We start from the raw sequence: 25,062 nt of genomic DNA on the forward strand, positions 1-25,062 counted from the left end.
AGCTGGTCTAGATTATTTTCCGACTTTGGTCGAGATTGCCTGGTGGTGAACTTGACATGCAATTACTTTGGTCTTGTGACAAGCTGTGCTCATTGTCGCTGTGAAACCCAAATTGATTAAATCAAGTGCAGGCTCAGAGCACACGTGAATCCTTTTGACTTTGTGGCAACAACAAGAAATCCTGAAGCGATCTTGTTTGCAAAGTTCTAACATGCTTTGCTCTTGCTGTGTGCTCACCTTGCTGCCCTGCACTCTCTGCCTCGGGGGCGAAAAGGGTAAAAAGAAGACCTTACTCTTCTTGGCTCTGTCATTTGGTGACCAGTTATGGATGACTCGGCTCAGCACCATAAAAGGCTTCTAATTTCAGCATGACTGAGTTTATATGCACATGAAACCTTACACAGCACGCATTTTCACACTTCTACAGTCTACATTAAGTATGCGATGCGTAGATCGGTGCAGGACAATTTATGCAGACAGGAAACGATACAATGTGTTGATGACGATGAACAGTAGACTTTGCCTTTGGGACAGTGCGGCCAATTCAAATTTGTAAAGAGAAGAAATCTGATTTTGTGCTCATTGGATTATTTAAGGCCAAATTCAGACAAACTTAAACCTCTGTAGGAAACATGGAGTTATCTAATCCATCTCAGAATGCTCCATTGTTGTCCTGCAGTATAGGTCATACATCCTGCGTCCATCAGAACAGAAATCTCTTTCTCTTTCAGAATATTACAACACAACAAACAACAGCAACAGTAAACATGAACATTATTTCTGATTTGTCTTACATAACTTAAGCTAAGCTTCAATTCACTATTTACTGTGTTATAGATATATTTGACATGATAAACCTTTACCATATGAAACATCATCACAATATTAATGACGCTACTCCAATGCCATGGTTTTCAAACTGTGGTACGTGAGCTCTCTCTAGTTGTACTTGGAGGAAAAATCAGAAATACAGGGTATGTGACTGAGGTGGAGTTGAGGAACTGTAACCACAGTGCATAGAAAATTATACATATAGCAACATAATTATTCAATTCTTATTCAATTATCTCTTGCTCCATCTTAATCTAAAAAAGAGGAGAATGATGAGAGAGCAAACTATCTTATTGGGAATAAATCTGCTTCCTTAAAGTCTGTAGCTGTGTAATCTGACTGTGTTATTTTTTCTCAGCTGGTACTTGATATGAAACGTTTCAGAACCATTGCTCTAATGCGAGGATGAGAACTGTTTTTAACATTTAGGATTTCTTTTTTTAATTGGAAAAGAACGTAGAACAATCAAAAATAGATCAAATGAATTGCAGCCGTTGCTGATTGCTTTGTTTCAAATTTCCTTTTTTAAAAATGATTAATTGTTTATGTGTGAATGTAAATGATTCACCGGAGACTTTCCTGTCCGCTCCCTGCTGTAATCTCCGATTAATGAGAAACTGTGGAAGATCCACAGCAAGACTTACATTAAGGCCTTGGATGAAACAGCCAGTGCGTTTCCGTGCATGTTTAAAGTCCGATTTTAGTCTGACTAAAACACGAGTTAGTAGTAGATTTATAGTTTTTTTGTTGGACTAACATACCAAGATAATTCATTTAAAAGTCCAGTCAATTATTCCTGAATTATACGCCTAAATGGACTGGAGTTGGACTTGCACCAGAATTTCCTCCCTAGTCTTTGACTCGGAAATGGAAAGAGACGATGTATAAATTGCAGTATTGCTGCCGGTAAAGAACAAACAACTGCATAGCATCAACAGGAAACTGATTAAATACTAATAGCTTATAGAGAGATGCATCACCACCTATGGAGGCAGAGTCAGACACACTCTGCATATACAGTGACTGACCAAAAGTGGTTTAGCTGTAATTGTATTGTTTTCATTGCCAGAACAGACACAACTGAGTGCATTTTGAAGACGATAAAGACCTTTTCACTCCCTCCTTCCTCACGCCACTTCTTAGTCATGTTTTTACATACAGGAACACACACATCGCCCGAGGGCATCAAGGTGTCTCCTGTGATTGCTCCATCCAAACCCTCAACACACGTGCAAATATGACAAACATATCCGATTTGCAATGGGAGAGACCGTGTAAAGATCCAATTAAACTGGAGAAATCTACCATGAAAAACAGCCAGTTAATAAACACTGAATCACATCCATTATTTATGGCAGAGTTTAGTTCCAAAGAATGCTAGCTTGTTCGCCACTGGAAAACCTCAGAATGAGCCGCCCGTGCTTCAGCAACAATAGTTTCGGTAATGCTGATTGTAGAGATTGGTAAGATATGTGGACGCACAGAGTAATGCCAAAATAAAACTCTTTTTGCTAAATTGTTAGCAGAAAACTCCAATTGTCACAATTACTGTTGGGGGGCCACAAGAGCGATGCTCTGTGAAGCTCGGAGTTCAGCTCTTAGCCTACCAAACTTTTATTTTGATTTAACAAAATTCATCTGGGTTCAATTTAAACTGACTGACCGAGTACTTTTTCTCTCATTCAAGTGAAAAGAGCGAGAGTGGCCCAGCTGGAAACAAAAGAGGGGGAAAGGCCAGTGTGGTTTTGACACAGAGTGTGTTTTTTGTGGAAAGCAGAATCGGGGGGTTGATCCATCTGATTCCTTCATGCCACTGTGGCATAGGCTGTATGTATTGTCGGGCGGGTTGCCATGGCAACAACTGCAGAGTAAGGAAATCTTCCTTTCCTCCTTCATACCCCCACGTTCCTTCTCCTCCGTCTCGGCTTCTTCTTCCTTTTTGTCCAGTACCATGTCAAATTTCTGCTTCCTTCTCCCTCCTTCTCCTTCCCCCTCTCTGACTTGTACAGACATGGTTTTCGGAGTTTTGGGTGGGGAATGTTCAGGTATGCATTTGCACACACACATTCACAGGCTGTGGGCTGCTGGTGTAGCAGACTGGGGAACAATGAGTCTCAAAAAGAGACTATCCTTCAAGAGGACCTGGAACTTCGGCACTGTAAGTAAACTGTGGTTTGCTGACGAGCCTCCTCTTCCTCCTTTGTATGAAGCAGGGAGACTCTTAACTTTTGAGTTTCAGCTGTTTTTCCTCATTAATTTCCTTCTTTGTCACTCGTGTCTCTCTCTCTATACCGCTCAAAACAGCTGTTTGAAGCCGCCGGGACATGTGGCTGTTTCTTTGCGGGGTGCTAGAATCAGCCTTGACTTGATTTTTGAGGAGGCTTTTTTTTTTTTTAAATGTGTATGGTAAAATTTGGACGAGGACACATCTCTTATTGACCCGGGTTTTGAAAGAAGAAACATAAACAAGCCTTAACAAGCCCAAAAGTTGAAAAACTCACTTTTAAAACACCAGATATTCAGTCTTCGAGAGGAGTGAATGAGTCTTCATTAACATTTGTGTGAACACTGTTTAAAAATCTTTAAATCTTGTTCAGCTTAATTGTTCAACCGGGGGAAACACCTGCAACACTGTCTCTGCGTTAACTAAATCAGCCACAGTGCACCCTAACCTAAATAAACATACAAAGCCGATATTTGCATCATACATTTTTTAAATGTCTATTGTAATGAATTCACTCTCAAGTTAGTTATTGAGCTGCAATATTAAACTAAAATACTAAATAGTAAATACTAAAACTAAATAGGCCCTTTGTTTATCCATTGAACAAAACACTGCCACACTAACAATATGTTGATTATAGTTGAGCTGAGATAAAGTAAAAAAAAAAAGTTAGACCTAGAAATTAAATAAATTAAATAAGATTTGGGTGAGTTCAAAGTTGTGAATGGGCTCGGGTCGAATTTACCAGGAGCAATTTGGTTGGACCAAAGCAAATCAGGCAACTGTCCAGTCAAACTAGAGTCTCCAACCCTAGATTTAACACCTGCTGAGTGTGTTTTAGTCGCTATGTCTCACTCCAGAACGCACATAAATCTGTCAGCGTGATCATCTACGTTCCTTTAGCATGGGGTGTCTCGAGATGCCAGACTGAACAGCGAGGGGGGGGGCTGTTTTTCACCTGGAAATGAGGCTTGTTTTCAGAGCCAGGGAAGTCACTGTGAATTTAATTGTGATTTCATCTGTTTGGTTCATCATGACTGAGCATGGGCATCTCTTAGAAGGATATTCACAGTGTAACCTACTGTGAGAGGGATCAAAGAGAGCCTGTGGTGCTGCAGAGCCACCCACACTGGACCAGCTTGTCACCAGAGGTGCCAACAGAGGAAGGGTGTGCGTATAAGGGGTGATGTTGTGCCGAGGTCATCACTTCAGTCTCATTGTCGGGGACTTGTGGTCAAGGAAGCAATAACACAGTGGTGTGTGTGTGGTCTAACTCCTGCAGCCTCATGTCTACATGCGCGTACACACACACACACACACACACTACCACAACCGCCCTGCGTGTTTCCCAGCTCGACCAGGTCAACCTTTACAAGTGTGAAGAAAATAGTGTAGTAGAAAAGTGATCTAACCATCAGTTGATTAGCTGCTCTACAGATTAACCAACATTTTGTCATGTAGGTCAAAATGCAGCTCAGCCCAGTTTTTCAGTTTTATGTCTGAATATGATTGGGTTTTAATCTGTTATTAATGTCTCGGTGTGTTCTGGAGAATATAACAACAGGCAAGTTCACTATTCTCTCTTTTCTATCTGTTAATGGAAAGAAGTTCAACTAAAATAAAATAATAGGATTCCAAAGAAATCTCATGAATAATGTGACACATGCTCAGAAGAAGCTTACGCAACTAATGGCCTATTCATCATCGACGTAATTCTCCTGTGACACAGGCTTGATTTCGACGTGCGTCAGGATAGTGTTCAATGGTTTATTGCAATTATTTCCCTTAATGTGTGTGTCACTGATAAGATAGATGTTTCCCTCCTACAAGTAGATATTAATCACATTCGTCGTCCAAGCTTTAAAAAGTACTGACGCTGATGAACGAATATACGAGTTTCAGCCTTTGTTCAAAACCAATGTATGCGTCACACAATGTCTGTCTTGTTCTTTATTATGAACCACAGTCATAACACTCCACTGTATATATTTAACGTTAGAGGTTTAGCTGTTTTTAGATCCAAAAGGACCAGACAGATGGAGTGGGTGTTCTCTCTTTTCTCTTTCCTCTGTTTCAGCTTCATGTTGGTCCTCATGCTACCCACCCATGATTACTGTGCCACCACAGAGGGGCTGGCATTTGGGTGTTGACTATATGGAGTTGGACTCGGCAGCAGCCTGAGTTGTAAAGAGCCTGTGACAGACAATTAGTGGTTTAGTGGTCTATGTCTGATAGAGCCCTTACATGTGGTCACTCCCAAAATGGAACAAAGCATTGCGTCAGTGCACATGACGGCGACTTCACCCCCTGCCTTCTGATGGTCTTGTCCGCAAAATGTCCGGACTTGTTCTGAAGCTGATTGTTCAAATCTGAAAGTGATTACTAATTTGGAACCTACAATTAAAAACGTATACAGTCTGCAATAAGAATCAACATCTCGATGTTTCCCATTCAGATCTACTCCGTTCAAACCTGGCACTGACATCCATCTTGAGTGATCCAATCTCATTCAGATCACCCAAAATGCAGTTCTGATCACCAAAACCACATTGTGAGGTAGTTTGAGGACATTTCTGAGCTGCATGGATGCAATCCATCCTCATGATGCAGTAGAGATGGCTTCCTTCACAGTTTTTATACATTCATTTATTTAAAGCCACCACCACAATATTAACTCATGGTTAAATTCACTCAAGCTTCTCTGGTCTCTTTTCTCGCTCTCCCTCTCCCTTGTGCACACAAACATGTTGACATCAGACACATCTGTACAGTCATACTCATAAAAACCCTCATTTTGTTCTCACATACAAACATGATATTTAGGATATTATATGACATTAGGGTTTGGAGAATCGTGATACCCCTAGTGGAAACGCACTGAGTAAAGAGTGGAGAAACCCAGATCCAATCTTTCGTAACAGGAGACGCACCCAGAATGCATTTTAATGCCAGATGTGAACAGTTATACTTAACTCTGTCAGCATGGGATTGGATCACTGATGATGGATGCTAATACCAGGTCTAACTGAGCAGGGCCTTAGCATTAAAAGTCTTAGTTTATGTTACAGCAGCATGAGTAGTGCTTTGGTGCACTGGAGCTTCTCTTGTCTCTTTTTTTCTCTCTCTCTCGCTCACACACACACACACACACACACAGACAGACAAAAATATAAACATGTCAACATCAGAGTCATCTATACAGTCTGGACTAAAACATGTGTCCAGTATATTCTAAATTTAATTCATTTTTTTCATATATATTGTGCTATTTCTTTGCATTTCTAATCGGTGCAAGTTTAGTCTTGGTTTCTTTTTGTTTTTTGTCACCGCGCAATTGGATCAATGAGGATGGAGGTTAATACCAGGTCTCAATGGGGCCTGAGCGTCAGTCCTTTGTGTTATGATATTGCAGCCCTGCTATCCTTTATCATGCAATAAAGCACAACCTGTATGTACTGCTCACACCATGGCTCATTGTCTGGCAGTAGGAGCCTTTTTAGATGTATTATCATCAGCCTTGAGTATTCACACCTTCAAGTGGCAGCTCAGAAAACACTTCTCTGGAAATAGTCTCCCCTTTTCAGATGCATCCTCCAACGCACAGATTTGTAGTGTTCTTGGCCCAAACCCCAAGAAGTGCTTTCATATCCTCCAGAGCTTTTAAATGAACTGTATTTATGATAAGCGCATCACAGTTGGGGCATTAAATCTCTCTTTATCGGCCTAACCCAAATTTTGCTAACAGGCTTTACAGAAGCCCAGTGCAGAAGCAGTGATTGCCAGCTGAATCGTAAGTAATTGTTTGCCGAGCCATCATGAGATCAGCCATGTGTGGTGTTTTATTGAGCTTCTTTATTAAGCTATAATTACACCCAATTATGGAAAGTTGTCACCGTGAAATGTCCACGCACACTAAGTTTGCTTTCACTGCTTGCCTGTTATTCGGGAACGTCTGCATGAACGCATGAAGTTCCCACCCCCGGAATTAGCAAGTGAAAAGAAGGGCCATTACGGCCAGTGATGGCCTCTCAAGTAGCTCGGCCCTGATGAGCTCTGATCTTTTTGTGTCTTCACTTAGCAGGAATGCACACACTCAGGGCTCTCAGTGTGTGTGAGGATAATATAAAATGAGGGGTGGGTCCTGTTGTGGAGGTGTGAACAGCTGTGTGGTAACAACCAGGGGTCCACCCACATACAAATGAATGTTTCCTCAAAGTGCTCACACACACACACACACACACACACAGAGACCCACATTCAAAGCCACAAAGACACACACCTCGGAGCTGTTGGTCAAATGTCTGCAGAGACTCTGCTATCAGCGCGGTCTCAAATCTCTTGTCTCACTGCAAGAGGTCATGAGAGCAGCGTCTCACTCATGTCTCTCTTTGTTTTCTTTCAGTCTGCTGCTTCTTCAGATGGCGGTGAGTACAATTCCTTTAGTACTTTCAAACACTCTTCTTTAGAAAAAAAAACAGGAGCCTTTGGTATTGGAATCAGGAGAAGTCAAGTTTCATGCTCTGGACTTGAAGTCCAAAGGTTTTCCTAATCTTTCCTTTTTTACTAACACATTTAAACTTTTAAACACTTGTCTAGCTCATAATGCTGTGTCCATTTCCCCCCGTCTGCAGTTTTATTCCTCATTTTCTGCTGTACCCACAACAGAGGACTTAGTTGTTGCTCCATAAAAATGCTCTAATAAAAAGACTTTTAGTGGGGATGATGTATTCACTGCAGGCAGCATGCCTCATTAACAAAGGATGCTTGTTGAGCGCGTTTTGGGTCTCAGTCTGTGCTAGCGAGCATGCTGTCTGGTCCGCCCTTTCATAGCAGATTTAATAACATTTACTAACAGCCTGACCAAGACTGCGGTGTGGAGCTTTGCCGTGTTTTTTTACACTGAAAATGTGGATCAAATATGCAAGGCTGTTTGTTTTCTAAAGCTATTTCATTAACTGAGCCTCACACAAATATGGTGAACATCTCAAAGATCTCAAATTTAGGGTTCCTAATAAATTAATACAAGCACATTCAAATGTCCTGTCTGCAAAGTGTAGAAAGAAACGCCTTCATTTGAATTCCCATTGTTGAAAAAACATATATATTGTTAAATTCTCACAATATGTTATTTATAGTATAAGCTTTCTAGCATTTTGGGAGCCCAAAACTGCACATTTTGGAACGAGTACGGAAAAAAATGCTTGATCGGTCAATTATTTTCTAGTTCTAGGGCTGCAACTTTGAAACAATTATTAATCGATTACTAAATGAATCAGCAACTATTTAATTAACCATTTAACTAATCGGTGTGAGCGTTTTCCCAATAATTTAAACATGCTGTCAGCGTCTTATTTGGAGTATTTTCTGGTTTCTTCGGTCCATATAAGTAGATGAAAAAATCTATTTAGTGAGCGTATAATAATCGATTAATTGTTGCAGTTAAACGTCGTCAACTGCTTGACTTCACCAAGCTAACATTTCGGCTCTACGCTGCAGAGATAAAGTCCGTCAACGCCAGTTGTCCATGGCAACTGTTCCCCTCTCCACAGAACGTCACAGCCACCATTTATCTGTAACCAGTTCTATTGTGATCCTTTTGTTTTGTTTATGCTCCCTTTGCTTGGTTGGGCCTGCAGCCCTAAAGTGGCCATCTGCCGCCATGATAGCAGGTATCACGTAAAAGGCCATGGGTCTTCAGCTGACCACTAGCTCCTTGATTCTCACCCCCATCTCCCTCCCACTCTCCCTTCAATCAGCTGTGTCCCCTCTGATTCTTTTGCACGTCTCCTTCTTTGTTCTGCTGCCTCTTTGCCCCTCTCTTATCACCTAAGTGGCATCGGCTGTTTTTTGCTTTTCGGAGGAAATGTATTATCCCTGTGCACTCTAATGCTACATGACTAGATGTAGACCGATTAAGGGATTAAGGCCGTTCATTATAATATATAATTAGCTGTCCCAAAAGGTGTAAAGTCTACAAATGTTTGCATGAAATAGCAAAAAGAACTGTTTCATGTATTTATACAGTAGTATTGGTCAGCATTGACCATAGAAAAACTCACATCAGTAGATCTCTACGTATCACATGTCTTGAAATTAAGCAAATGTTTGGTAGTGGAAAAGATTATAGTGAATTTGAGTAAAATTAGCAATGGTTTTTATATTTTTGAAGATGGGATTTAACAGTGGACTTTATTAGAGCTTAATTACAGCATCTCTGAGTACATAGTTTAGATAAATGAAGAAGCTAAGTTACAGAAAAAAGTCACAGAAATATGATTAAAAGGTACAAGAGGACAAACAGGCTGGTGGTTGTTATACTTCCTCTGGCTGGAATGACCCTATTGACACTCAAGTTCTTCTTCCCCCTCTTGCAGATTATAGTGGAGTTCAGTTGCAGGGATGCTGTAGCCAGAGCAGCCTGAACAGTAATGGCAGTCTTCCAGGAGTGGGCCGCCATCGAGGGGTTTCAGATCAGCGTGTGGCCAGCTGGGCTGCCTGCTTCGAACGTCTCCTCCAGGATCCCGTGGGTGTGCGCTACTTCTCCGTAAGTTGATTGAATGTGTTCAGGTTCTGTTGCTTTAGCATTCAGAGTAAAACAGAGTGGGTCAGATTGGAGATTTTGTTGCAAATAGGAAAGGAAAATCAATGATATTGGAAGCACAACCAGCTTGACAAAGGAAAATGGTCTCTGTGGTTTTTTTATTTTTCTTATAGATCCCGTCTGTCCTGAGTGGTCAGATGAAGTGCAGATCGTGCTAAGTCTAGGTCTGAATGCATCCTTAGATCCAATATCCACATTGAAAGAGGTTTTGAGGATGCATGAGTCCACATTCCTGAGCACGTGTGAATGCAGTCTGTTACTGAGACACATTAGAGACGACCTCCTCAGCGGACCAACTGTAGTTTCACAGTATTTTTTACTTCAATCGGTGCTCACATGTTAAAGTATTTGTAACCACAGCCACAATACCAACACTGATTATCACAAAACTTTGTCTACTGCTTAAAACCATAGAACTTAAATTGCCTCAAGCTTCTATTGGATTGCTTTGTCTCCGTGTCACCCGTACAGACACACACGCAAACACGCTGACAGCTGACACATCCGCACATCATGAACAGATGTAATATTGGTGCATATTTCAGTCTTGTGCGAGGAAACCTGGAGATGCACCCAGGATGCGTTTTAATGCCTGGTGTGAACAGTCGTGCTTAATGCTATTCACATGTGAGGACAGATGTTAATACTAGGCCTGAAATGATCTTACATTATGCCACTTTGCCTGCAATTAACAGCACACTAATTAATGCGACCACAAGTGCTTTGTGATGTTAGCCCATCGCCCCTAATCAATTGAGAATTCCTCAATTGATTTCCCTCCAGTAATTGCATTGTATAACTGTTTTTGTTGTTACCATTTGCCAAACATGCACGTTTAGTCATGTCTAACAACACAGTGGATTTTTAAACAAGCACCATTTTTGTGTACGTTTGGAAGCGACTCAGAAGCATAGCGAGTTCTGTGTGTAGCTTAGTGAGCCCAGTCATCTCACCGTAGCTCCCACATAAAAGATGTGTGTTGAATTTAGCCCACAACACGCTCAGATTGCCCAACATTAAAGTTGTGGCGTCCCAGAATCAGAATCCTTCCACACCTTCCCTCAGCGTTGATCGGAGCCACACTTGCCCACACCTTCCTGCGCCTACTCTCACACCACTTTTGGCCACAGCATGGAACACATGAACAATGTCTGTTCTCATTAGTGGTCTTAACAACAGTAACAGCACAGGGAAGGTAATAAAGTGATTTGAGAGACTAAAAGAAAGTTTTTTTTTTTTACTTTTTGTTTCAACAGGAATTCCTCAAGAAAGAATTCAGTGAGGAGAATATCTTGTTCTGGCAGGCCTGTGAATTCTTCAGTCAGGTCCCTGCAACTGATAAAAAGCAGGTAAGTGCATGGTGTGTAGTTACATGCTTTCTACGCAGGAGTCAAGATGTTGATATTGTCTCAAACCTAATATGTATAATGGTTTAAATACAGTTGTCTTGACAATGATGGTTTCCTATTTAGTACACAAACTTACCTGAAGGAATACGGAAAGAAATAATAGATGGAAAGTTACGTTATTTTTTGGTGAAATAAATATGTTTTTATCCAATCCTATTGCTAATCCCCGCTCCATCATAGTTTTCATTTGGCTTCTGAACCCGGTGCTATATTATTGCACAGGAATGATGCCAGTATTTGGGTCAATCCATGCCAGAAGACGATGTTTATGCCCAATGAATTCAACAAAAAAAGATAGTAATAGACAAAACATGGCAATATAATTTTCTGCATCATCAACCCCTTTCTCTTCTGCAGCTTTCTCAGAGAGCAGGAGAGATCTACAACAGCTTTCTGTCCAGCAAGGCCACCATGCCGATCAATATCGACAGCCAAGCCCAGCTGGCTGACGACGTCCTCACCTCGCCACGTCCCGACATGTTCAAGACCCAGCAGCTACAGGTACAATCAGTTACTACTTCCACGTTAGCCCAGCATCTTTTGAGCCCCCAAGTGAATGCGTTTAAAACGCTGCTGCCTCAGTTCAACAGGCTCATAAGAGAAACCTTGTCCTTATGTTTCGCCATTCTTGTTACTAATACTCTCTGAAGCTGAGCAAGCAACTGCAGAAGAGAGACTCAACTTCCTGTTTACACTTCACTGGCATGCACATGCACCCAAATGGTCACGTTAAATACATTTTTAAGTGCATTATTATGGACGCTGATTACTTTTGAAGCTGAAGTAAAACTCATATCTGGATGCAGAACATTTTAACAGAAAATATACAGAACATTTTAAAAATAGCAAATAAGTACCATTTAAAATGATAATGTCAATATGTAGTCTGAGATACTACAATGTGTTGTTTGATCAATAATGCAGTGTTTCCACAGTCAATCCAATTCTTCCCTTTGTTAATTGACTTTTTATTTAACCGTTGAGCTGTTCCATGCAAAAACTGCTATTATAGCTATTATTGTCAGGAGACTTTCTGTAATGTGGGGTTGTACTCTCATCTCATAGCCTTTAGTCACTTTGCACAAGCATATGGGGCGTTTTGGTGGCCATCTGGGTTTGTTTACGAAAGGGCTCTGAGGCTTTACCAGAGAGATAAACACAAACTGGCATACACCCACTGAGAATCTAGAGCATACTGTACACACTGACACATAGACATGCAGTCAAAGATCTGTATATTTTCTCACATGAGCGTGATGACATGACACCTGTCATAACATCAACAAATGTTAACACATATCATTTCTTTGTCTTCTAATTTTTGAACCCCTCTATATTTTTTCTACTTAAGAACTGTTCTTTTTCTCATGAGTCATCATGATAGACAGTATTGAAGAAATGGAAATAGTCTTCAGATTTGCAAGGTGAAGCCCAGGAGGTATGATGAAGTCATAGATAGCCACCAGGATTTTTCTGGACAAAAAAAGAAAAAAGAGTTGCATTTAAATGGAAGTCTATGGGAAAAGGAATTCTACTTTTTTCTCAATTTATCCAAGGGTTTAATAGTGTCAGTTGCTAGTTTGAGGTCTTCTTTAATTGCACATGGTGTCAGTTTTGTAAATAATGCTGCCACATGGGTTAGGGTTTAGCGTTTTGCAGCTTGACGACAACATCCATGTTTGAATGTGGTCTGTGTTCATCAGCACTGTTTTTTTGGTCTTAAATGTCCTCTGTCTTTCTCCACACCTTCAGATCTTCAACCTGATGAAGTTTGACAGCTACTCGCGATTCCTTAAGTCCTCACTTTACCAGGAGTGTGTGCGTGCTGAGGTGGAAGGTCAGCCATTGCCGGACCCCTACCAGATCCCCTGTAGTCCTGCACCATCCAAACATAGTGCCAGCTCTGACCGCTCCACCATTTCCACCCCGAAAAAGGTGCCACTACAGACCTGGCTGCTTTAAACGGATTGGTGTTATGTAATATTTAGGTGATCATCAGTTTGTCTGTCACCCAAACAGGAGGCCAGAAAGCAGAGGTCAGGGAGGTCGGTGAATGAAGACAGCAGAGATGAAAGTGCCGACAAGAAACGCGGGATTTTCTTCTCGTGGTCGCGCAACAGGAGCTTTGGAAAGGGTCCGAAAAAGAAGGAAATAGGAGACATTAACCTCGGTGAGAAATAGATTACTACTATCCCCATGGTGTCATCCAAAGTTTTGAAAGCACAGCCAGCTCTACAGCTGTCATTAGCTGTCATCTCGTGTCATACTCGGTCCGATTCAGTCAAAATTACAAAATCTATTGTGCTTTTGTATTTCTTTTATCTTAAATTATGTCCCCACAGCTCACACAGTACCCATATTTCACATTCTGGCCATATGACGTCCGTCTTTACACTCCTGTGCTTAATGAAGTATTTATCATTCATCTTTTTCTGATTTTTCTGACCCAGTGATCCGTTATCAGAACGATGCTATCATTTCATATCGGCTCAATTTTACTCGCTTGCTATATTCCGGGGAGGCTTGTTGAAAACCAGCTGCCCTGCTTTGATTTAAGTCTATCACACATGGTACACAGGCAAGAACATACGTGTGGCCCCAAAGGTGAAATGATCCACTGAGAGCCAGTGCTTTAAAGGTCATAATACATCACAATATGGTCAATATGACAAACGATAATAAATCAGAAACATTGTTCTTAATTATTCTTCAGTATAATACAATGTTAATACTACATACAAGTGTCATTAAATGAGAATAAGGTCTTCTCTGTATTATCTCATCCACTGTTTTGGTATTTTGTGCAGACTACTGGGGCAGTAATGGGCGGAGGGAGTCACAGGGCTCCTTGTCGTCCGGTACCAGTCTGGAGATGGCCACTTCCTGCTCTGCTGGCAAGATTGAGGTAAAATTCCTTTTGACAGATCACCATGGCAACACAGCCCAGTTGCTGTTGTCCTAATAGGCTGGATATTCTTTTTTTAAGTGTCAACCCACTCATTTTTTGTTTACAGAATAAATCAGAGTTAGGAAAAACGTAATCTTCAGCTGCGATTGAGTCAACATTTCCTTTCCTCTTTTGACAAACCTTTGAAATACTTTTGTTTAACCTTCTTTCCCTAGTCGGATAATCGCCACTCAGTCGGTGCGTGGGAGCGCTCCCCTAAACTTTGCAGCGTGATTCTGCCTGATGGTTCCTGCTCTTCTATCAGCCTTCGACCTGGTGCCTCCATTAGGGAAGTCCTCCAGGATCTCTGTCAGAACATTAGCGTCAACATTGCTGCTGTCGACCTCTTCCTGGTGGGAGGGGAGAAGGTGAGGGAAGCATTTCCAATAAACCTACTGATGAATGCTTAAACATCTGTTGTGAATAGATCGGGAATCAGAACAGCGCCGTGAGCGCTTCGTGAATGTATTGGCCCAGCTCTCTGTTTATTACAATTCAAACATTGATAAATTCAGTATGACTTCTCTTACCAGTTAAAAAACATGTTTTGTCAGAAGCCATTGTGAGAGCTTAACCAAAAAAATCTGAAGTGAATTGAGCAAATTACTACTTGTTCTTGTATAAATGTGCTGTAGAATGATGTTTTCTGGGTTTATTCCTGCAGATTGATGTGTTGCTCATGTGTAATTGTATCCATATTTCTTTTAGCCTTTGGTGTTGGACCAAGACTGTATGACCCTCAGCTCACGAGACCTGAGAGTGGAGAAGAGGACCTTGTTTAGGTATAAGAAACAATCAGACTGTGACCAGATCTGTTCAATTTCTTCAAAATACAAATTTTCAATGCCATTTCCTCACGCTCATTATCTGCTCTTAGATTGGACCTGGTACCCATTAACCGCTCCGTGGGCCTGAAAGCCAAACCTACTAAACCAGTCACTGAAGTCCTACGTCCTGTGGTGGCTAAATATGGCCTCCACCTCAGTGATCTTGTGGCCAAAATAGTAAGTCACCCCCGCGTTAGCGACAATGCTTTAATGTGTTTGAAGCCCCTGTGTGTCCAGAGAGCTGCATCTGCAGTGTGTGACAGTGGCACAGGGTGGAGGATCATGGTTAGGGGAGGGAAGCGACCGCATCCTTTTCCATCTCTACACGGTGGTTAGCTCTCTGACTCAGCCCGGGCTCTGAAGATGGAGAGGCAGGGCTATAATTAAGAATGACGACACTCCTCAAACATGCCGACTCTTTACTCCTCCCCTTAACCACTGCCAGATGATTTATTTTAGTCTTGTGGGTTTCCAGGCTTTATAACTGTATTATACAGTAGACCAGAGCTGAAAGACACTTTATAAATGAAGCAAATGCCCATGCCCTCAGACAGCAACCATATGGTTAACATGCACTAAATTACACACACTTGTTAAAAACAGGTGGGGATGCTAACGTGCTAATGTTTAATTATGTTTTGATTAGAGCGGAGAAACTGAGCCTTTGGATCTGGGTGCACCCATATCCACTCTGGACGGCCTGAGAGTTGTGCTGGAGCGAGCAGACCCGACTTCGGGGAAAGGTAAAAACTTCTCACACACTGTAAATCAATATTAACACCGTTTATGACAAGTTATTATTGAAGCCTCCTCTTAAATATACAATTTCACATAATTATATAGAAGATAAAATGTTTAAACTGTTGATTACAAAACCATTGTGGTTCCAAAAATAATGAAATATAACACCTCAAATTGAAGGCGTAAAAAGTATGTGTGTATGTGTGCATACACACCCGCACACAATGAAACAATACTTGAAAAAGAGAGAAACTATCACATAATTTAACCTCCCTTAAATCTCAAGGAGAACGTCCCTGATGCATTTTGTTGTGTCTATACTTCCTCTCAAATAGACAAACCCAAGTCTTCCTCCCTAAAAATCCACCCATCTACGAGGAGTCTCTCTGCAACAGTAAGTGTCTTAAAATCTCGTTCGGCTCTGTGCTCAGAAGTCCATGTGTGGTGTTTTGGTCCCTTTTCTATTGCTCCGCTGCTTCTGCAACATTCATGATCATTTAAATGTGACCCGAATTAATCTTGATTAACACGTAGCCAATGCTAAGCAAGTAGTTGGTGTGTATTTCCTGTTTTGTTGTATTCTTTGACCTAACACTGCCTGTGGCTGACTTGCTCACTCATATTTTCCGTGCTTGAGGTATTGCACCACACCATATGTAGGCAGCTCATAGATGCTGACCAGGTCAGTAAAGACACAGAACCAGAAGATGGACCAGTCTCCTCTTTATATAGCGGTCTCAGTGAATCTGGCGATCGGCTCAGTAGAGTGCTTGGCAGCTCTTGCTTAGCCCTTCCCCCCTATGACCCACCACCCTCCACCCCCCATCCCTCCATCCCCTAACAGAGTGCATTGTTATTGTTGCATCTGCAGGGAGATGAGAGGTCAACACCAAAGGACTTTTCTGTGAGAGCAAGTGGACCAGACTCAGCACTCCCAGGGGAAAAAAGAAAACAGAAAAAGATTAATATAGATGAAGCTGAAGGTAAATCCCCCTTTTCCTTCCTTCTCTCATTCTGTTTTTGTTTTACTTGTGGTGGATTTCTTAGCTTTGCTTCGCCTCAGGACTAACTGATATCTTTGGCATCTCTTGAGGGTTGTTTTCTCTGCCAGGTGTGAGGCTGCTACGCTGCATGTTAAACCCAATTAATCCTTTTCTCTAAGGCATTCCCATGTTTGGAAAGTTCAAGTGAGAGACTGTTTTCTTGATGTGTTTTTGCAGAATTCTTTGAGCTGCTGAGCCGGGCGCAGAGCACCCGAGCCAATGACCAGCGTGGACTCCTGAGCAAAGAAGACCTGGTGCTTCCTGACTTCCTGCGTCTGACTCCACCCACCACCTCCTGCTCCATCTCCTCTGACTTGGCATGCTCAACTCCTGATTGTCTAAAACAGAGCAGAGAGAACGGTGTCTCCTCACGGGGCGCCCTCACCTCCAGCCTTCGTTCGGAGAGCTTGGACTCATCCCTCAGCTCCAATGCTAATGGACACTCTGGGACTAGGCGGTGCCTGCTGCCCCCTCCCCGTCACCCAAGTTTTGGCACCCACCTGTCCCCCATCTCCCGCCCCACAGACACCCGCTCAAGCCTCCGCACTGTGGAGGAGGACACCCACGCCGACCTGACACTTGTGGGTGAGGGCGACATCAACAGCCCCAACAGCACATTGCTGCCCTCGTCACCATCGCCCATGCCATCCTTCGACAGCAGTCTGCCAGAAGCCAACTTCACTCCGCCACCGCCCTGCTCCCCGTCTCAAGACGCAGGTGAAGAGGGAAAGTCCAGTTCAGGTATTTCTACAGTGTAATAAACTAGTGCTCTGTGTGTTTGTGTGTGTGTGTGTGTGTGTGTGTCATACGTGCATGTGTGCACTCTCCAAACGACAGTCTAAACCCGTCTACCCTCCCGATCAAACTCCCGCTACACTGACCCTGATGCACTTTAATGACAAATTGATATAAACTCTTTCTCAGTTTGCCAGTCTTTTAAACATAGGCCTTGTTCAGACTTGGTATTAACAGAGAGATCAGAGAGGTCAGAGATCCAGTTGCATGTGGAGAGCGTTAAGCAACGCCTCTTAACACCTGCCATTAAAATACATCCAGGAGTCATCTCCTGCGGCCATATATATAAGGTCAGAACTGGCGTTCTTTCCTTTTATTCAAATGCACGCTGACGTCATGTCTGTTTGCAAGAAGTAAATTATTAAAAAGAGGAGCTTTAGTTAATTAAAGCGCAATTCATCCTGCTGTAAATTGAAATAGGTTTGAACCATTACAAAAGCGTCAGCTGAGGAGGCAGCGCCTAACGCATTCCAGGGGAAGGATTGTTTTCCTGCGTGCCCGGGAGGAATGTGGTCACATGCAAACTCAAACAACCTCTGAATGTGGTTCCTGTGACCAAATCTGAGGACACTTCCAGGACAGATTTGATAATACCAGGTCTGAACGGGGTCAAAGCAAAGCATGTGTGTGTGTGTGTGTGTGATCAATCGCAATTACACTCCGATCTGAATGTAAATAGTGATGTGTATATTTCCTTCAGTGAGTAACATTTACATTTTAGTGTAACTTCCTACACCACAAATAGTTGGGTTCACCATATGACTGGAATTACTCCAGTGAAATAAAGACTTTTATTTTGTAGGTGTGGGTGTATGAGGATATTGTTGTACTGACTGCTGAGCTTAAGAATATTAATGATATACTGTATATGCATAGTGCATACCGATTAATGTTCAATATTTGACAGTATTGTAGTCAGTGAATGTTGGACTGAGGATCAGATTTGAAAGTGATGAGATCAGCAGCAGTACGGCTTCTACGGTGTTGGACCTGTGAATGCTAAACAATCATGACCAAACAACTGCTGTATTCTTCTTCATCCCACCTTCTCTAGTTGAGAGCAATTCAACAATGTCAGTGTCAAAAAGCTTCTTCTTTTTTTTTTTGTCCTTATGCAACTCACTACAACCGCTGAGTCATTAAATGGTGTCAACAAGTGCTGCTGCCATTCAAGCAGTGATGGGGAATAATGAGTCAATGACGGACAGGTGCTTCCAGTGACATTGTTGAATTGCCTGTCATCCTTTATCTGGGTCCTTCACTCCCGCTCTAGATTCCTGTCGGAGATAATCACTGCCAATAAACTCTGTACCTGTGATTGAGTAGATCTAATAAATGTTAGAACTGGAAATCACTCTCGTCTGTCTTTTTACATGTTTGTGAGCTCAGCATCCATCCATCCATCCATCCATTCTTCTCATCCTCTCCTCCTCCGCATGCTTCTTCCCATCCTCCTTTAGCTCAGTCTCATTTCGTCTTGTGGCTTCTTACTCTTGTCAGCTCCCACTCCTTTGTGTACTTGTGTGTGTGTGTGTGTGTGTGTTTGTGCTTATTTCAGGCTGCCGTTTCTAGCTGTGTATTTCCTGATTGCTCAGTGTGACTTGTTTGTCATGGTCTTGTTAAGCATTGCTTGGTGTACCTGCTTGGTGCTTTGTCTGTGTGTCTTATGGGGGAGATCACTGATCTGTTGTGTGTAGCTTCAGTTTGGATTCATTGTGGATCTTTTGAAAGTGTCTTCCGTTTAAACTTGTTTTCATAGCTTGCCGGAGCGCTGGTTCTCTCAGTGTGCAGTGCACGATCATCTGCAGATGGATTTCATTTTCTGTTTCCAGTCTTCCAGAACTGCTATATATCCTCTCCCTCATTGTGTTTTAAACGATTGACGGGTATTGATGGCTAATGGTGATGGGTTCTTCCACAGTTGATGTGGCACAGTCAGAATTCCTTGTTGTGCCATGTGTGCATGTTTATGTCTGTGTTCAGACGTCCAATTAGAGACATGTTTTGATTCTTCCTTTAAAGGAAACCCCAGGAGGCTTCTTTTGCAACACAAACATAAGAAACAAAGAAGATAATAAGGCTGAACATGTTTCCCAACAACAGATTCTGCTCTTTTGATGAGTGCCTTACACTTCAAAGCACTTAATCAAAGTGGCATCCTTGTTCACTCTGACCTTACTGCCTTGTGTTGCTAACTGGCTTTTACTGAAAGGTGATTGTGCACAAGATGATGAGAAAGAAACACCCGATCTTTCAGCTCCTTTACAGGCTCACATCTTTTTTCTCGTTGCTAAGTGCATGAGCCTGATTCTTCCCACCACTGGGCGCCATGGTAACCTTATCCATGAGTTAACTGAGCTACAGATAGAAACTGTCACTACTGGTTTTCATCATTTGTTCAGCCTATTTCTCTGCATATCTCTCCTTCTCTGACTTACCAGCAAAAATAGGAACAGCGATGATTCAACAGAGCCAAATTTAAACACGGTTTCACTGAATCTGTGAGTTACGCCCCCATGTCGCCGCTTTTTAATGACTTTATGAAGTTTTTATGTTTTGGGGTTTTTTTTGTGGAGAGACACACGTGCTTTTGCAGAGAAACACCCACTGAATGAGGATCATTCTAGTCCAAACAAGTCACGCTAAATATAATTCAAGAGCATTTCTTACTGTCAATCATCTTCGCTGCAGACCGTCTCCAGTTTATGCATCGCTGTTTGACTGACGCCCTCTGGTGTTCCAAGGGAATATATAATTATAGCTGAGGTGGCTCCACAATGTCCTCCACTGAACTGTATTCAGAACTTACTTCTGATTAAATAAGGGTAATTATAATGACCAAGAGTAGTAGAAAGTACTACGAGAACAGAGTCGTGCTCGACTTTGCAACTGTTCCTCATGTGACGTATAAATAAGTACACACAGATGCAGATACCGATACAGGTAGATTTAGGTGTAAATAATCCCTGTGATTAGACTGTAAAATTAACAACCAAACTAGCTTTGGTCTGTGTCCAGACAGAGGAAGCAAAACACTGCTTAGTGTTACCACAATCATGTGGCTGTAATCACTTCCCCCTGTCTGGAGAGCACCAGGTCTGTGGGGATTAAGACGTCCACTAGGGGGTGACATCACACAATATAACACTATTCACATGAAGGTGGTTTTAACTCAATACATGGAGTAATTAATAAAATCCTAAATAAAGGAGGGCAGTATTTAATTGCATTTATGTCAATAGTAGATGGTAGATTATAGAAAAGTTTGTATACTGCTGTGTTTCCTTTTCCTCCAGCTGTCAGAAGTTAGTTGCATTAGAGAAAGAGTTTGGATTAAAATACCTCAGAGTAAACACAACATATATCTTATAAACAGGATCTCACAAAAAAACTGCTCTGTAACGACTCTGCTTCTGCAAGGAGCACCTGAGCGGCCATATGGCTCAATTTCCCCCTCAGGCCTGTTTTACCGTCTTCCTCCCTCTGCATCAGCTCACAGAGCTGGCAGCCGCAGACCCCGGGTCAACAATGTCATCCATCTGGTGTTGAGAAGGGCTTGATGCAGGTCTCTGGCTGAGTCTGTTCCAGTCCACTGCTGCTGCATCAAGCATGGATAGGGAAAACATGCAGTAGAGAAAAATCTATTAGTGTAAAAGGAAGAGCTGAGACCCCATTGTAGGTAGGACCTGGCTTTTTACATAAATGACAATGAAGGGAACTATAGATTTATGCCTTTGCTCTTTTTATGTGACTGCAAATATGTCATATTGAAATACAAAACTTTTGGTAAAAGCCACTGATTGCAAATTAACCTTGAGTAAGTTAAATTATGGAACAAGTCTGATAGTATTGCTTGACAGAGCCTGTTTTTAGGATGGAGCTTACAATTTTTTCAAAATAATTTCCGTTCATTAAGACCAACCAGAGTCAGAATAAAACAGTTACACACTGCAGCTTGAAAAAGTTAATGTACTATTAAATGGACAAGAATGACATGCAGCAGAGACGGTGTATAATTCATGACTTCACGTGTCTGCATACCAACATTCACACATCACATCCTGTGGAGAACCTGGTGACGGAGATCAGTGATGATGCAGCACAAGATCTGACATGAGGCCTGAATCATTTTGCATCTTAACCAATGTCACCATGACGACTATCACGCCCCTTCAACTTCAGACACGACATATAATGCGGTCATTTAAAACGTCTCGTATTCCCTGGGAGCACGACCTCCCGGCCACCTTACACTTTGCTTGTGAGGTGAGCGAGGTCAGCTGCTGGAGCTCACACACTCATGTGTTTACACATGTAGTGGACAGCAGTGAATCACAGCCTGTGTAGTTAGAGGAGTCCGTGTGTTTGAGTCACTTGGGCCTCTGTGTTTAGAGTCTGTGGGGCCACAGGGTTCACATGACAAGTGGAGAGTTTATCACCCGGAAACTCCGGCTTTTAGCCCCACAAGTGCATTTTCATAAAAAAAAAGAAAAGAGAGAGAGAAATGTTTGAGCCAGCATGGCATCTTTAAACTTGAATAAGTTGTGGCCAGGGGTTTCTGATGATGTCATGGTTAAAGGTCCAGTGTGTAAGAATTGGTGACTTCTGATGGTGAGACTGTTTTCATGTTTTTGTATTTAGAGAACAATCTTAATTGATAACTGACAAAGGAGAAGACATAAGGGAAATCTAAGTTTGCTGACAACATTTAAGGACTTTTTAAACGCTTCATTAACTTAGTGATAAAAACAGAAAACTGTGGCTTTATATTAATACATTTACATCTGCGTGTAACGTTAGAATCCACAGTGTGTTATGTGTTATGTACACCAAATGTATTCATTCATTCATTCACACTTTATCCTCCACATGAGGGTCAGGGGGGAGCTGGAGCTTATACCATCAGAGGACAAACATATAATCAACCAATTAACCTCTGCATGTTCTTGGACTGTGTGCACACGGGTAGAACATGCAAACTCCATACAGAAAGGCCTTCGGTCAGACCAGGTCAGTGACTCGGGTCTTTTTGCTCAGAGCTCCAGTTAAAGTTTCAGTCTTTACAATCACACAATAAATGTATACAAAGGGATATCTCCGTTCACTCTCCCCTTTCCCAAGCATGCGAGAGAACTACAACGTATAAAGCTTCAGGTTGAAAATGCTGACACTGGCTGGTTTGTCTATTTGGGCTGCTGTAGAAACATGGCATTCATGTACAGACAGAAGGCTTTACTCTGAAGCAACAACAAACTAAACGTTACACACGGGACCTTTTAAATATCAGCGTGTTCCTTCCTATGCATTGCCAAGCGCTTACAGCAAGTTCGAGCAGAGGTAGTTACATCATCAGAGTTGTCTTGACAACAGCAGTGCAGATTTCACAACTATAACATAGCGCTCGTTCACGTGATGCAGAGGAGTTCAAATGTATGTGCTCCGACAGGGCGTGAGGCAAAGTTTCCATTCATCAGATCCCCTGAAATGTAATGTAGTCATACACACAAGCATTCGGTGGGTAAGGAGTGTCTTGTGAAGTTGAAGCTCAGACGCCTGTGGGTAAACGTGAATCAAAGATGCATTGAGATGAAGCCCTGCAGTCCTTTTTGTTCACTTACTTGTATTTCAGAAGATATTGTGGACAATCAAATGTGTGTGTGTGTGTGTGTGTGTCTGCAGCTTCAGCTCTGTTGTTGTTGTGGTTTTTTTGTCCCAGTCTTTGTGCGTGGTGAAGAAAGAAGAGGTTGGGAATCATATTGGGAGTTGGTTATAACATTAAAAGGTTATAATGTGTTAATGTGTAAACGCTCACCCATACGTATGTTGGTATAGTGTCATGGTTCTCAAACTGTGGAACATGTATCACCTGTGGTACGTGGAGGAAAATCATATACCAGTGTATGTGATCGGAGTGGAGATGAGGAATTTTGTTACCTAATCCCTCCTCCCTCCATGTACTTTAGGCAAGGGCTTTGCTTTACGGAGGCCACCAGCCTGCACCGTCATGTTTCTATGGCAGCCTAACCTAACAAATTGTTCAGAGCTTGTTCCAATACAAGCTTGGGAAAGGGAGTGACGAGGGCAGGTTTGCTATTATTTAAAATCACGCTCTGGCTGTGCATAATAATGTCTGTTCTCTCTCCAACACAGAAGGAAGAACAGAATCAACTCTCGCTGTCAAATCATCTGCTGACAGACCCGATGCTGCACAGACAGTTCAGGAGGTGATGGATGTGGAGGGAGTGCATCTAGAGGAGGGGACGCTGGAAACGTCCCGGGGAGAGGACTCTGAACTCAGCCTGAGCTTCCAGGGCTACGTCGCTGAGCTGCGCCAGTGCCAGAGCAAGATGAGGACGACCCAGCCGCCCCCGAACGGCCGCAATCCACCAGAGGGCAACGACTGCAAGACAGAACTGTACAAGGCCACAATTGTCTAAAGGGAACCCCCACTGCTGCACTTTTTAAGCCTGAGGCACTGTCCGTGGAAGGAGAGTTAGTAAAACTGATGGGCTGCATGTAGACAGATGTCAATTGCCACTCCAAAATGTCAACAGTATGGTGATAGATATTGTATATTTTTAATGAATTTCTGGTGTTTTGTTGTTGATTTTAAGTACTAGTTGTAATTTTGGGACAGTGGTATGTTTTTGTTATGGTATAGTTCAATAATTAGGCACAAAGCAATTGTGTCATGAGCCATTTTAGGGTGAGGACAGCCATGGAAGAAGCGCGCAACTTGTTTTTGATTCCACTTTCAGATGAGGCACACAGGGATTTTGCAAAACAAAAGTAAAAGAAAAGCCATTGCATGCAAATTAGCCTCGAGTGATTTGAACTATGGAACATATAATAGCCAAAGGGATTAACCATTAATTCAGGTAATTATTCCAGTATTTATTGTAGTTTTCTTTTTTTTCTCATCTAAGGAAGAAAAAGGGCATTAGTATTATCATCATAAAATGTACTTGCATATTTATTTCAATGAAAAATGAAATACAAAAATGAAAATGTCTTTCAAAAGTCAGAGGGGAGAAGGATGTGTGCTTGAGCACCACCTGGGGAATATCAATTAATGGGAAAATAAATTAATGTTTTTCAAACTATTTCCAGGATCTTTTACTCAGCCCATTGAAGTGTGCCCTGTTAGAAAGTGGTAACAAAAGTTGTTGGATTATATGTTTGGCGATACTGTGTTTATGGAATCAAAAGGGAGGAAAAAAAAAAAATCACACTTGACTTGGATATTTAATTATTTCCTGTTTAAATCTTCTTCTTCCTATGTGTTAGAGGTGATACACAGCAGTACCTTTATTGTCTGTACTTTCTTCTTCTGTGGTTTTGAGGTTGTCCAAATATTGATTAAAAAGCTTTCATGGCTGTAACTCCAAGAAAACCAGTGCCCTTTTATTTTCTTTACCACATATTATTACTTCTTTTCTTTGACAGTGGAGGAATCCTTACTTTCTGACCCCACCTTTACCTTATCTTGTAAAAAAAATTCCTTTGTTGGAGTTAATAACTGAGAGTCTTTGTTAAGACATTCACTGTTCTTGATTGACGTTCTTGCTAAATGTGCTTGCTGAGCCAGACACTGTATGTCAATAATTAACTGTACAGTTGTCTTAGTTGAACAATTTCCTCTGT

General features: G+C 41.9%; 1 protein-coding gene across 4 annotated transcripts in view; it reads left to right on the forward strand.

Moving 5' to 3' along the window:
• The window catches only part of rgs12a (regulator of G protein signaling 12a), a 42,197-nt gene extending 17,386 nt beyond the window's left edge, over window positions 1-24,811 (forward strand). For 3 of the 4 annotated variants that reach the window (XM_044021450.1, XM_044021449.1, XM_044021452.1), the window contains 15 exons: window positions 7,458-7,479; window positions 9,430-9,599; window positions 10,913-11,005; window positions 11,423-11,566; window positions 12,818-13,000; window positions 13,085-13,235; window positions 13,873-13,970; window positions 14,189-14,380; window positions 14,721-14,794; window positions 14,890-15,016; window positions 15,486-15,582; window positions 15,916-15,974; window positions 16,452-16,563; window positions 16,801-17,364; window positions 23,569-24,811. In XM_044021450.1, the coding sequence (XP_043877385.1) occupies window positions 7,458-7,479; window positions 9,430-9,599; window positions 10,913-11,005; window positions 11,423-11,566; window positions 12,818-13,000; window positions 13,085-13,235; window positions 13,873-13,970; window positions 14,189-14,380; window positions 14,721-14,794; window positions 14,890-15,016; window positions 15,486-15,582; window positions 15,916-15,974; window positions 16,452-16,563; window positions 16,801-17,364; window positions 23,569-23,855 (2,373 nt within the window). In that variant the 3' untranslated portion in view covers window positions 23,856-24,811. Of the gene's footprint in view, window positions 1-2,915; window positions 2,990-7,457; window positions 7,480-9,429; window positions 9,600-10,912; window positions 11,006-11,422; window positions 11,567-12,817; window positions 13,001-13,084; window positions 13,236-13,872; window positions 13,971-14,188; window positions 14,381-14,720; window positions 14,795-14,889; window positions 15,017-15,485; window positions 15,583-15,915; window positions 15,975-16,451; window positions 16,564-16,800; window positions 17,365-23,568 lie in introns of those variants that run through there. The other variant, XM_044021451.1, reaches the window with a different exon arrangement.
• The last annotated feature ends 251 nt before the right edge of the window (window positions 24,812-25,062 follow it).

This window comes from Solea senegalensis, linkage group LG3 (assembly GCF_019176455.1).
Source record: "Solea senegalensis isolate Sse05_10M linkage group LG3, IFAPA_SoseM_1, whole genome shotgun sequence".
NCBI classification, from domain to species: Eukaryota; Metazoa; Chordata; class Actinopteri; order Pleuronectiformes; family Soleidae; genus Solea; species Solea senegalensis.